Source organism: Pavona decussata, unplaced genomic scaffold (assembly GCF_977016875.1).
Source record: "Pavona decussata unplaced genomic scaffold, jaPavDecu1.1 SCAFFOLD_156, whole genome shotgun sequence".
Taxonomy (NCBI): Eukaryota; Metazoa; Cnidaria; class Anthozoa; order Scleractinia; family Agariciidae; genus Pavona; species Pavona decussata.
The window spans coordinates 2,177,189-2,190,672 of NW_028145568.1; the positions used below are offsets into that span (position 1 = coordinate 2,177,189).

Here is a 13,484-nt window from a genome sequence, read left to right on the forward strand (position 1 = left end):
GACGAAATGACAATCTCTAAAAGTATGGTCAATAGAGTCTTTTTCACCACAATATATACATTCATCATCTTCCTTGATTCCATGGCGGTGAAGCTCCTTTTTGGTGACCACAATTTGGTGGATTAGTTTATACTGAAATTCCTTTAATTTGGTCTCTCTACAGACAGTTTTTAGGGAGGTAAATATTTATTACCATTTATCTTCATCCAAGGAAAGATCTTTGCTCCATCTCTGTGGTCCAGAATGACAGAATGACCTGTTGTGTGGGTTTTCGTGCATAATAACCTATAGAAGTCGCTAGTCTTGATTTTGTTCAGGTATAGAGTTATCGATTCATTTAATTGTAGACTAAGATTATTATCAGAATATAACTCTTTATTAATTGGCTTCGTTGATTTTGCTTTGGAATAGCGCTAATAACTTGATAAATATTGGAGAAAGTTAGTTTTACAGGAATACTTATTCGTAAATTCTTGGTAGGACATTGGTTGACCGGTATTGTCTAAGAGATCTTGTATTGACAGGATATTTTTTTAAACTATTCCCTGATAAAAATGGTTTTACTGTCAACAAGCAATGCAATAGATATTACATCTAGGAATTACTGCGCTATTATTATATAATCTCACTTGAGGAATTGAATTAGGTAGCAAGATATTTTTTAACTGAACCTGTTGCTGTTTAATCAGGAAATCGTCACATCCCTGGAGTCAGAGAATAGTACGTTTTAGGTTTTAAACCAGCTTTCTACAGATAACTTTAGGGTCGTTACTTGTTATAATGTGTTATAAGTTGTAAACGCTTCGTGCTGGCTTGAATGAATGAATGAATGAATGAATGAATGAATGAATGAATGAATGAATGAATGAATGAATGAATAAATGAACGAGCGAACAATGAACGAATCGGGATGCTCGGATGAATAAATGAATGGTTACTGTAATGTGTGAATGGATGGGTGGATGGATGGATACATACACGTAGAGGAAGGGATGTCTTAGATGGATTTCATTTAAGAGAATGCTTCCATCCTTGCTTGAAGCACTCGGATCTGTTTCGAGTGACGTTCAAGAAAAATCAACTTGTGAGTGACTTTCGCTGTAATTACTGAATTGAATTAAACAGAACAGAATCTTCACTTTGAGAGAAGGGACTTTATTGCCCATGAAAGCAGTGGTGTTCCAGTCCTCAAATGTTAATTTATTTAAGGACAACTATTTCTTGTTTATAACAGAGTTCTAGCGACTGGGGGGAGAAGGATGCCAAGATTGTGAGCATAGAAATGGGTCTAAGGCAAAGAAAAGTTCGTGAGGGAATTGAATCGCTGCGTGAACGACACAACGGAATGGAAGCTCTGAACAATCATGAACAACTTGAAACGTGGAAGCTAATTCTGAAAAAAACTATTTTGAACTACATTTTGCCGCGCTCATAACTTAATTCCACCATTAACACTTCATTTAAAACATCATAACGTGTATTTATGTACAAAAAACAAACAAAACAGAACAACAACAACAAAAAAAACAACAACAAACAAACAAACAAGCAAACGTGTGATTACAGAGGAAACACTGACAACGGAACCTTCATGATGAAGTGTAAGCAAACTACTGGAAACTTAGTTATTTTTTAAAGGATTTTAACCATGGAAAATCTCGTATTTAAGCGAAATAATCTTTAAAACTTTCATTTTTGTATTATTTTATCTTTTTATTTTGGTTTTGCTTTGGTTTAAAAATTAGCACTGCCAATTTTTGTCGAGCCACAAAATTAGTTATCGACAGGATGAAGGACAACTTCAGTCCGTTTACATTGCTAAAAGTGTCAGTAACGTTTACCAATTTTTACACAGGGAACAGTTCGTGATTAATTTTGCAAATCGTCCCATTATTTTTGGCCAGGATTGTAGATTGTAGCGTAGTTAGGCTTCCTTTTCCGTTCGCTGTTCGGCAGAGGAAAGTCGTTTTTCTTGTTCTTTATCGTTCTTTGTCAGCCTGACTTTGCTTATCTGGTCATAAAAGACGCCATGTCCCTCCAATGTACGCAGAACTTCGACACTCGCATGGGATTCTGTATACAACGTGTTCAACCTCGGAAAACCCCGTTTTAGAGTCAAATAATTTTAAAAGGTTAGATGACGAGCGGTGAAAATTTCATACTGAATACTATGAATAAAAAAGAAGAAGTGCTTACCATTGAAAGCTTTAATTTATTTGGTTTAACTTCCACCTTTTTATTCCCAGACATTCAAACAATAAATGATTGATGTATTCCTATTGAGACCCTAATCATCGTTATAGTTTTAATGCCCCGCTAACAGCAACGCCAAGAACACTTTTCTGTTTACGGCTTTCGGCAGCAGCAGAAGCTAAAATAGGCGTAATCGTAATTCATGATGATTTCGTCAGAACTGGATACCTCGTTCCCCCCATATTCTTGACCGCTACATGTGTGGTTGTAAAAGTGGCCTATGATCTGCCCATTCACCGTAGCCTTATTTTTTTTTCCATACACGGAAACCTCTGCGTCGCAGGTGGTGAACCCAGGAGTTGCCGCACAGAGCTCAGTGCAGGTCTTCTTGTCAGCGGCATTTCTCACCGTTACCACGTTAGCCCAGGGTCCACTTCCTCCTGTGGCGGTGCTTCCTCTGCAGGCAGCAGTCGCTGACATGTGCAGTGCCTGCCAGGCCAAGTCGTACGCCGTATTCTTGTCGTATCCAGCATTAAGGCGGTCTTGAGGCAGACGGCCATTGTCATCGAGTAAGGCAAAGCCCCCAGGTTGGCCGGCCTTGTCCAGCCGAGCTTTGAGTTCGGCAACCTGAAATAAATCGCAGGATATAGCTTAGCTTGGCTTCAAGTTATGTTGCTTAACTCCTCTATTAACCAAAAAATGTATAAATTTTATGTGAGAGTCATTTTTATATTTCACTCTTTCAACTGCAGAAAGTAATACTCCATTCCCTCATTAAGGTCTTTTTGAGACTTATTGAGATTGGTTGAAATAAGAATAAACTGGCTCTAAACAATCCTTTCAAAAGTTTTCGCGATTGATGAAAGCACAGCGATAGGCTCCCTCTTGCCTTATGATTCGGTGTAACCTTTGCCAGCTTCAAGCACTACACTCAATTGACTTGTAAACGTGACCATCAAGGTATTACAAATTATCAGAGGTGCCTCCTTTATTAATAAACCCAAAATACCATCTAGTGCAGACGACATAGTTTTAATAACGTCAAGAATTTTACTCGGTGTGGTTTCTTATAAGGCAAAGGGGGAATCACCCTTTGGGCACTTCCTGAGGTATATACTTGTCGAGATTCAAAATAATAACTTTGCTCTTGTGCTTACACGAATTATCATAAAATAAATAAATAAATAAATTAGAATCTAGAGACCGAAGTAACTAAGGGGTTTTCGAGTCAGTCTCCAGATTTTTATGTTTGTGAAGAATGGACACCAGTATATGAATGGCGGTCGGCCTCGTTTTTTAGGTCTCCGCTAATTGTGACACTGCCGCCATCATGGCTACCAAAGAGGAAATAGTGAGCCTACTCAAAGAGGCCATGGAACCGTTGAAGAGAAAACTCGAGCGTTTAGTTACAAGCGTTACTGAATTAAAATACCTGGTTGAATTTTAGATGAGAATTAAGAAGAAGTGCTTTCACAGCTTCAACTGACCAACGAAAGAGTAACTAGCAATACCACGAAGATAAAAGAAGCATAATCCGATCTTGCTAACTTTAAAAAGGACTGTCGCAGCCGTGCAAACACTGGCTTCGAGGACCTCGCTTAATATGTTAGAAGAGATTGCTTTGAAATCCGGATTTCCGAAAAGCGAAAACTACACCAGTAACGACATACTGAGTCGTATCGATTGGGAAAGTCATAGAAGTTCCAATTAAAGAGGAGGACATGTCCAGTGCGCATCTTACAACTCAGAAGCCCCAGCGAAGATCATAGTGAAGTTCAATCGGCGAGACGGACGGAACGCATTCTACGCTAACCTTAGAAAGCTGAGGCTTGAATTTGTACAAAAAGTCCTAAAATTTGTGCCGCATGTTGCATGAAAGCAAGTCTAAGGGCTGATTTCTGTAAAATGCTCCTTGAAATGTTCAGTGATTTCCCTGGCGCCACTTCTCCTTTATCGCTCTTCATGTGCTTCGTGACACCACATCATTTTTGACGGAGAGACAGATAAACAGAGAGTAAGAAGGAATATTACCTCGAACCACACTACATTTTAAAAGACGGCGCCCTCCCTCGAATGAGTCGGTCCTCGCCCTAGTTGTGCCAGGTGATACAATCTTGGAAGTTTATGGAAAAAAAAATTATCTAAATTTAACTGAATAACAACTTTGGGAACACATGGAGCGATAGACATTTCTTTAAGAAATTCACGTCCAATTGCGCTTTCCTTGCCTTGTTCGAGGTCTTCTCTAGATGGCTAAAGTCACTCAGCTGAGATCGACATCATTCGTTCATATTTGGCTGCTAATTGAAGTCGTGCACATTACTTCCAAGTTTACGGAATAACACACAGCACACAAGAAATTATCTTCAAATAACAGCACACGGTTTGTTTGATACATGTTTCGGATGACCTACATCCATCTTCAGTTTCCAATGCAAATAGAACCGTTAGTCGGCGTAATATAAACGCAACGTGTATGGAATAATAATAACTGAATAACAGCCGGTTTGCGAACACGCCTGGAGGGATCGATCGATCGATCGAGGTATTCTCTAGATGGCGAAAGTCTGAGATCGCATTCATAGTTGGCTGCTAAGTCGTGCACAATACTTCCAAGTTTACGAAATAACATCAGGCAAGAACATGAAAAGTTGAAAAGTTAAATCGAAAAACACAAATCGAAATAAACGCTGTCATGTTTGAGGAAATACAGTAATTGCTAACCTCTTGTTTTAATATCTTCCATCTTCTTCGGCCAGCATCCATCCCAGTGATGAACAGTAGAACAAGTAGAGAAGTAGAGAAACAAGACATTTTCTTTGATCTAAGAAGAAAGGGAAATATGTTTTTTAAAATGAATGTTTTTATGGATGTTGTGAATTTTCAATCTACTCTCCTTATTATATTTAAAAATCACATTATGATCAGGCAACTTTTGTTGCTCCGTTACCTTATAAAAGTAAACACAGGGGCTGTTTGTATGGACAAAGGTTGGTTTGAATATGGATCAGTCTGAGAGAAAAGGTGAGACAAAAATAAAGAAAAAAAGAAAAGAAAGCATTTTAGGAGACTACGTAAAAAACGAATTTGAGCAATAAAAATGGTAGCCTTATACATAGTCAACGGAGAAAAATCAATAATTTACCAAATAAAATTTTTTTATCTATTACTGCAATTCATTAAGTATCAAAACACAGTTCTTGTTTTCGTTTTTTTTAAATCATTTTATATCTACACTTCTTTTCTTTTATAAGAATTTATTTTGTAAGAATATCTAGGCTGAAACTTGCGAAAGTTTAAGAATATTTCAAGAATAAACCCGAGGCTGAGATTTTGAAAAGAATGTAAATTTGTGTGTTGAAGATTTGCAAATACAATACAATGTTTTTAACCAAACCGTATGAAATTCTTTCTTTCTTTAACGGCGAAACTAGCCAACAAAATGAAAAAAAAAAAAAAAATTGCGCTAGCCAAATGTTCAATGGTAATCATAGTTCGGTGAACGGTACATGTAATACATATGTATGGTATACAGCACAAAAGACTTGAACCGCAAAAAGTATACCCCAGTACATTCTAAAACGGCAATGTCATACGCTATAATCTAAGAATATTCACAAAAATACTTTTTAGCCTAACATCGGCAGAAAAATAAGAATAATTAATCCTTACCCGGAAAAACAATATTCTTACAAACAGTGTTCTTACAAAAAGAGCGTAGTATATTATGGATAGAGTTAAATAGAATTAAAAAAATGATAAAAGCTAAAAGCTAAGGCTTTATCAAGTATCAAGGATAAGAGGGATGCTGGTTCATAGGAGCTGAATTAATTTTCAACGACATATGTGTTCTGTCGTGAATTGCAATACCGTCGTGAATTGTAATACCTGTCGTGAATTGTAATAACACTTGTCGTGCATTGTAATACCTGTCGTGAATTGTAATAGCACTTGTCGCGAATTGTAAGAACGTACCTATCGTGAATTGTAATAACCTATTGTCGTAATTTGTAATAATCCGAGCTGTTGTGAATTGTAATACCACGTTGTCGTGATTTGTAATAAGTCTTAAGAACAAACAATTGCAAAAGAAAATAACAAAAATGACGCAAAAAAACCAACCTTTATTTTGATCCATGCGTATTTTTTAAAATTTTGAAACACAAAATCCAGCTTACTTTCGTAACATATGTTTACGCTTTGAAATTGAAGCATTACAACGTTTTAACACCCAAACAGTACAATTTGACAAGCACCCTTAGTTGGGCAAAATGATTTCACTGACCGTATTTCAACTGCGTGTCTTTTCTAAAATACGACAAAAATACGCTTTTTCATAACAAAGTATTTTAAAATACGAAAGAGATCTTGAGCGGTAAATGAATACATTTGGACAAGGAAGTCTCATTCTTTTTAAATGCTCTGCAAGCACGTTGTCTCAACGTATGAAAGTCATGTACATACTTGACACTCGGTTGTAAATAACAGTTCCTTGAAGACTTCTCAAAACCAAAATCTTCAAAAACAACATTGAAGAAAACATTTTTCTATTCAAACAGAGATTACGCTACAGAGGTTACCCCGATAACCTTATAAATAAAACTCTCTCAGAAGTCAATTTCAAAGAAAGAATGTCAGACCTACAAAGCAAACAAAAAACGCGCAAAAACATTTTGGCGTTTGTTACAGAATATCGCCCTTCTGTGCTTTACCTAAGAACCATTCAGATGAGTAAATGGCACTTGATAGAAAACAGGCCTCTGCTAAGAGAGATCTACAAAGATCCTTCCCTACTTTCGTACAGAAAAGGGAGATCTTTGAAAGACGTACTCGTAGGAGGAAATTAGCTTTGAAGGTCATATTCTCCTATCTCGACTAATAGGAGCCGTGTTTGGCCTGTCTTCATTATTTTACCATCATTGTAATTGTTTGTTCTTAAGACTTATTACAAATCACGACAATGTGGTATTACAATTCACGACAGCTCGCATTATTACAAATAACGTCAACAGGTTATTACAATTCACTATAGGTACGTTGTCACAATTCACGACAACTGTTAGTACAATTCACGACGGTATTACAATTCACGACAGAAGAACACATATAAACTTTCTATAAACTTTCATTTAAAATGAAGTTATTTATATAAGGATGTTAAGATCAGCGATAAAAGGCGAGGAAAACTTGGTACGTATTATTTCGACGGAGCTACTAATCTAAACAATGCTGTGGCAATAATTCTAATTGTTGAGAGCTTTGTGGCCTGTGTCACCATTCGTTTTTTTTTTAATATTATTTTACTATAATGGGATTTGATATCGTTCAATGCTATTTATTCTTAACAAATGTTATTTCATTTTTGGTGTCCTAGATCAATTGTGGCTTTCAATAAATGACCTTCTAGCTTGAAGTTTAACCAGCTTATTCAAGTATTGTAAATCTATATGAGGAAAATCGGATTGAAGCTACAAACACTGAGCATGAAAAATGAAGCCAGTTTTAGGTTACAACAAATACTGTGGCCTTGGCGGCAAAAACATGAAAGGCTACAAACAGTAAAATGCCGATAACTGTGTTTTAAAATTCAGGCAAACGTTTCCAATATATCAGAACTCACTTATATTTCGAAAACGCGCATAGACGAGTTGTGATTAGAATACTGATGGGAACAATTCAAGAATAAACAGGTCCCTCATATGCCGAATGGCTACAATTTATTTAGTTTAAAGTGATGCTTCATTTTGTTATCTTACCACCTTTTCAGCGAAGTCTTCACCTTTCTAGCATATCAAAGAAGTGTGCTGTATCAAAAGGCTTTTAATTTAAGTAGGGAGAAAACAATGATAGTCGAATTCTTGATTTCGCTTAACGACCGATTGGTTGCCACACCACACGCGTTGAATTAATAGGCCTTATCATGGTTTTTCGACGCCATTTTGACGGGTAGGCAAACAAGCTTGAAATAACAGTGTTTATATGGAAATCCGATGTCAAATAATTTTCATAAAACATCGCTTCTGAAAAATTAATGAATTGGAAACCTTTGGCACTAGGAAAAGGATTTTAAGAACAAAATTGGAGGGATGTAGCTGTGACAGAAAGCGTCCAGTCGTGTTTTGAACTTTCCATACATTTCCCAGTATTTTTTCCCGCGAACTATTTTCAGTAGCAGCTCACGGCTGGTTCGCTATACAGACAAATGCATGTAGCTAAATTAAAAAACCGCCCGTTGTTTCTCATTCAAATACCGTTTCCAAAACTCTCTCGTAAGTGACCACTGCTCTTATTTCTGAAGCGACCGCAACCGCTTTCGGGACAAGCAGTTTTACAAACTGACCACTGCTTTTTTTTCTGAAACGACCGCAACCACTTTCGGGACAAGCAATTTTACAAATTCTTTTGTTTTGCTTTTACGGTAAGGGACGAAAGTTCGGTCTTTAAGAAACTTTTAAAGAAAAGTTCAGTTTTTAATGGCGCTGAAAGATTTAATAAAGGGCAAACGTGCATCCTGCAACTATCGAGTTATTGGCACACACGTGAGGTTGCTAAGAAGCGTAAGAGTTACTCGAGGCGTATTCAAAAGCAACTCTAGCTTAACTAGTAGCAAACGTTCAAGCCTGAATTTTTTTCAAGGTTGCGTATAAAACTGTGATGATCATTCAGTTATTTAATCTTTCTTCCGCAGTTCACTTTTTAGATATTCATTTCATCTCATCACCTCAACGGGGTTATTACGAATTCGCAATATGACCAGCTCCCAGTTGGCTTGATAGCTCAGTTGGTAGAGGAGTGCAATTGTATCGGAGAACTCATGGGTTCGAATCCTGTTCAAGCCTGAATTCTTTTCAGGCTTTGTTTTTGCTACTGCTTAAGTTGCGTATACAACTGTGATGATCACTCACTTATTTATTCTTTCTTTCACAGTTCAAATATATGAATTTTCATATACTCGCGAAAAGAATAGTCGCCTGTACCTCTCGCCTAGCTAACAGAATAAAACTGGAGAATGCATAAAAGACTTGCACATCAAAAACCAAACGGTCAACAGACAGCTCTGAGACAGAAAAATGTCAAAGACGGGACTGGTTATTGCTATTTTATTTTGGTAACTTGCGAATTTATTCAATTTACGTTAGTGATAGGACAATAGGCCTTATCACGGTTTTCGACGCCATTTTGACGGGTAGGCAAACAGGCTTGAAATAACAGTGTTTGTATGGAAATCCGATGTCAAATAATTTTCATAAAACATCGCTTCTGAAAAATTCATGAATTGGAAACTTTCGGCACTAGGAAGAGGATTTTAAGGAAAAAATTGGAGGGATGTAGCTGTGACAGAAAGCGTCCAGTCGTGTTTTGAACTTTCCATACATTTCCCTGTATTTTTTCCCGCGAACTATTTTTAGTAGCAGTTCACGGCTGGTTCGCTATACAGACAAATGTATGGAAAGTTCAAAACACGACTGGACGCTTTCTGTCACAGCTACGTCCCTCCAATTTTGTTCTTAAAATCCTTTTCCTAGTGCCAAAAGTTTCTAATTCATGAATTTTTCAGAAGCGATGTTTTATAAAAATTATTTGACATTGGATTTCCATACAAACACTGTTATTTCGAGCCTGTTTGCCTACCCGTCAAAATGGCGTCGAAAACCGTGATAAGGCCTATTTATGCGTATTTTGTTTCTTCTTAATTAAAACATTCAAATTTTCCTCCAAAGAGTTTACCAATTCCAAAAGGCATGACACGGAGCCGAGGATCTTTCAGCAATAATTGTGCTTTGGTTACTTGCATCTTTGAAGCGAAAATCAGGTTATTAACTGATCATGACTGAACTGGCGGTAATAAAAGCAGTGAAATATTATGTGTTTATGTTTCTTTATATTTTAAGTCCTATCGAATAGTCTTAGATGTTATCAGCTTAATTTGAAACTTTCTTTAGTAATATATATATTTAGGCAAGCCTTGCGTAGCTCCACAATTACTTTTTAAATGGCATTTATATGTCTGCTTATTATATGAACGTAACAACCTTACAAAATCCCTCATCCTTTCTGGAGTCATATTTCTTTTTAGTGCTTAGGCAGCAAACTGCTTACCAACAATTTCAAAAACTTATTAATAACTCATAAGCCCATTGACCTATCAAATGGTCGATAAAACATCACGTGCAGTGGTTTTAAAACCCGATAAAACCTCCTTCTTATTAGTATGCGGTGTTTAATGTTTTTCTCGTATGCTAATTTCCAACGTTCACAAAAGGATCATTGTTATGAACTCTCTTGACACACGCTTTTCCAGGAATGTTTTTGAAGCCGTACAAAAAACTCGCAGCGCGTGTTATATCTGGGCTAAAACCACTCGGTTGCGCCTCGTGGTTTTAAATCCCGATAAAACACTGCTGCTCGTGTTTTAAATATTACAACAATTTACAATATTTATGACACTGAGGGCAAAATTACTAGATGCTAATTAATCGAGACAGTGCATTTTACTCTCACGTACTTGATGGTCCGACGTTCTTCCTATCATCGCTTTATCCTTGTGATGAATTCTCTTACAAGAGCATAGTTCAATAGCAGTTTCGTGTCCCAAAAAAATATTTAAAATTTATAACTAAGTCAATGTTGCTCCTACTGAAATCTAAGTAAACGTCAAGAAAAGGAGAACACAGGGAAATCACTCTTTGTTGCTTTGCAGAGATCTTTAAGAGCTTTTAAGCTCTTAAAGACACAACTTCTAATTAAAATTAGAAGTTGTGTGTGTTTACAATTGCACGAGAGCCGGGCGGTGCGAACGAAACTGCCCCCAGCCGAAACAAAATGTTCAAAAATTAGTTTCTCCTCGAATATTTGTCCTATCGAATCGATTTAAGTATATTTGTAAAGCTTGAAACACGTAAGATAAGGAAAAATTATTGATTGTTGCTGGGAAACACATTAGACTTGTAAACGGCTAGCGATTTGCCTAAATTGGTAGGAGATGCGTTCAAGCCAGAGAGAGAGAGAGAGAGAGAGGGAGAGAGAGAGAGAGAGGAAAATTCACTGTCGTTTGCTCATGTCCTCCACAAAACCTTGAATTAGGTCATTTCACGTTGTTGTTTTGCGGAGGATGGCAACGAAATGTACCAAAATTTAAAATACACATGCCAAGCGATTGTTTTTGTTCATTGTTCATTTGCAGCGTTGTCGCTGCCGTCGTCGTTGCTTAACAGGGTTTCCTGACATATTTGGCGCTCGGGTAAAAATGTTTGAAAAATCAGAACTCAGTCAGTATTGTTCCTAATAAAAATAAAATAATTCTGGCCTTCAATTTCAACTTCAACTTTATTACACAGTCATACATTTTTGCACTGTCTGTTGCTACTCGAAAATAGCTAAATGCTAATCGAGGCGGGTAGCGATTTCATGCAATAATAGTTAAGCGGGCGACACACTTGGCGATTTTATACGCCGATCGTCGCGATCTGCGAAAATCGCCAGGTGTGGCCGGTGGAGCGATTGCGATTTTCGCCGATCGCCGCGATCGCGATCGGCGTATAAGTCGCCGATCCCTGGTATGTCAGATTAAATTCGTCGGCATTCGCCAAGTGTGTCCGTTCCCGTGATTTTCTACGGCCATTACTGCCAATCGTTGGTAAAGTTAACCCATCAGGTTGGGCGATTTTATCACATGAATCGCCACATCACCGCGATCGGCGTAAAAAATCGCCAAGTGTGTCCGCATCAATCGGTGGCGATCAAATTCGCCGCGATCGGGGTATAAAATTGCCAGGTGTGTCGCCGGCTTTAGATTAAACAAAAAAATGAAAAAAAGGATTAATTCACGGTATATTCCTAAATAATGTCGGTGCGATGCTGAACGCGCGGAGAGGCGGGAACATTATGTATTCACAGTACATATTCTCACCTTTGCCACTATGTAAATTAGTATGAGCGGAACGCCGAACGGACATTAACGGTAGCCATGAATAAGTGTATTACCGTGGCTGAGAAGGGACTTCAGACTTCAGACTTCGGTCTTTGGAAATGTCATTTTATCTATCTGAGTGTGTACCTACAACTGGACTGAGGTCGAGTTGTTTTGGAAATGTATGTATACACCTGCATATGGTAACCGCGAGTTGCACTACATTCTACGAGATTACTTTCTTTTTAGGGATATAGTAATTTTCGAGATTTTGGCTTTCCAGACTTCAGATTTCGGACTTCGGACTTCAGACTTCAGACTTGAATCACAGCAGTTCTGTAAGAACAAAACGATAAGCGAGTGACTAAATATAACATACCGAAAACACGATCGACTGTTTGTGACATAGTTTAACCGGCCTTGTTTTATGTCATATGTTTTGCTTATTTTGTATGCTTCGTCATAAAAATGGATGAGTAGCTAAAGCTTAGTTCAATAAGTTTCCCCCATTTATTTGTTTCTATTATGGGAATATTTTGGGAAGGGAGATCTAGTCAACCCCAACCCTATCAACAAAAGAAGGCGAGGGAGGGGGGCAGATTCTGCCCACAATGACTTTGAATGTGAGAACTTTTTTTTATATTTAAAGAAATGCCATGAGATTTGGTTACTTTTTCAGACATTTTTCTGGGAACAACTTGCTGTGGTTACTGTTAGTGTTCAGCGACTTTGATGTTACCATGGCAACCAATTTTTGACAGACCGTTTTCTTCGGAAAATGGAAAATCCCATTTTTTTAACGAAGAAAATTACTTTTCTTACAGTAACTTTTATGGTTTTAGAGGAATCCCCGTAGATAAGGATAAGCTTATTCTATATAAATTAGCTTGGAAATGAAGTCCACGACGATCGGATGGCCAAAACTGGAACAGTTCGTATGTATGAGTGAGACAAGTTTTGAATAAAAAACTTATCGAAATTGTTCAGGAAGTGCGATGAACGCATTTAGTTTCGAAGTTCGAAGTTCGAGGTCTGAAGTCTGAAGTCCGAAGTCCGAAGTCTGAAGTCCGAGGTCTGAAGTCTGAAGTCCCTTATGACTGAAGTCCAAAGGCCAAAGTCCGAAGTCCGAAGTCCGAAGTCCGAAGTCCGAAGTCCGAAGTCCGAAGTATGATGTCCGAAGTCCGAAGTCTGAAGTCCGAGGTCTGAAGTCTGAAGTCCCTTATGACTTAAGGACATTAAATTGCCGACGAAGACAGAAGTGGAATGGCCGTCAACATTAGATACAGGCAATTTCCCGAATTCGATGTTTGGAAACATCCTGAAAACGCCTACGAACGCTTCGTAAAAAATATGCCAAACGATTCAAAGACAACGACTTGAA

General features: G+C 37.7%; 2 protein-coding genes across 3 annotated transcripts in view; one reads left to right on the forward strand and one right to left on the reverse strand.

Annotated features, from left to right (window-relative positions):
* Nucleotides 1-13,484, forward strand: part of LOC146465230 (blastula protease 10-like) — a 532,877-nt gene that overhangs the window by 135,461 nt on the left and 383,932 nt on the right. The window lies entirely within an intron of this gene.
* The window catches only part of LOC146465247 (uncharacterized), a 35,379-nt gene continuing 24,056 nt past the window's right edge, over nt 2,162-13,484 (reverse strand). The window contains exons 3-4 of one of the 2 annotated variants that reach the window (XM_085128562.1): nt 4,918-5,005; nt 2,162-2,820 (exon numbers count right to left, since the gene is read on the reverse strand). In XM_085128562.1, the coding sequence (XP_084984688.1) occupies nt 2,347-2,820; nt 4,918-5,005 (562 nt within the window). In that variant the 3' untranslated portion in view covers nt 2,162-2,346. The remainder of the gene's footprint in view (nt 2,821-4,917; nt 5,006-13,484) is intronic. The other variant, XM_085128564.1, reaches the window with a different exon arrangement.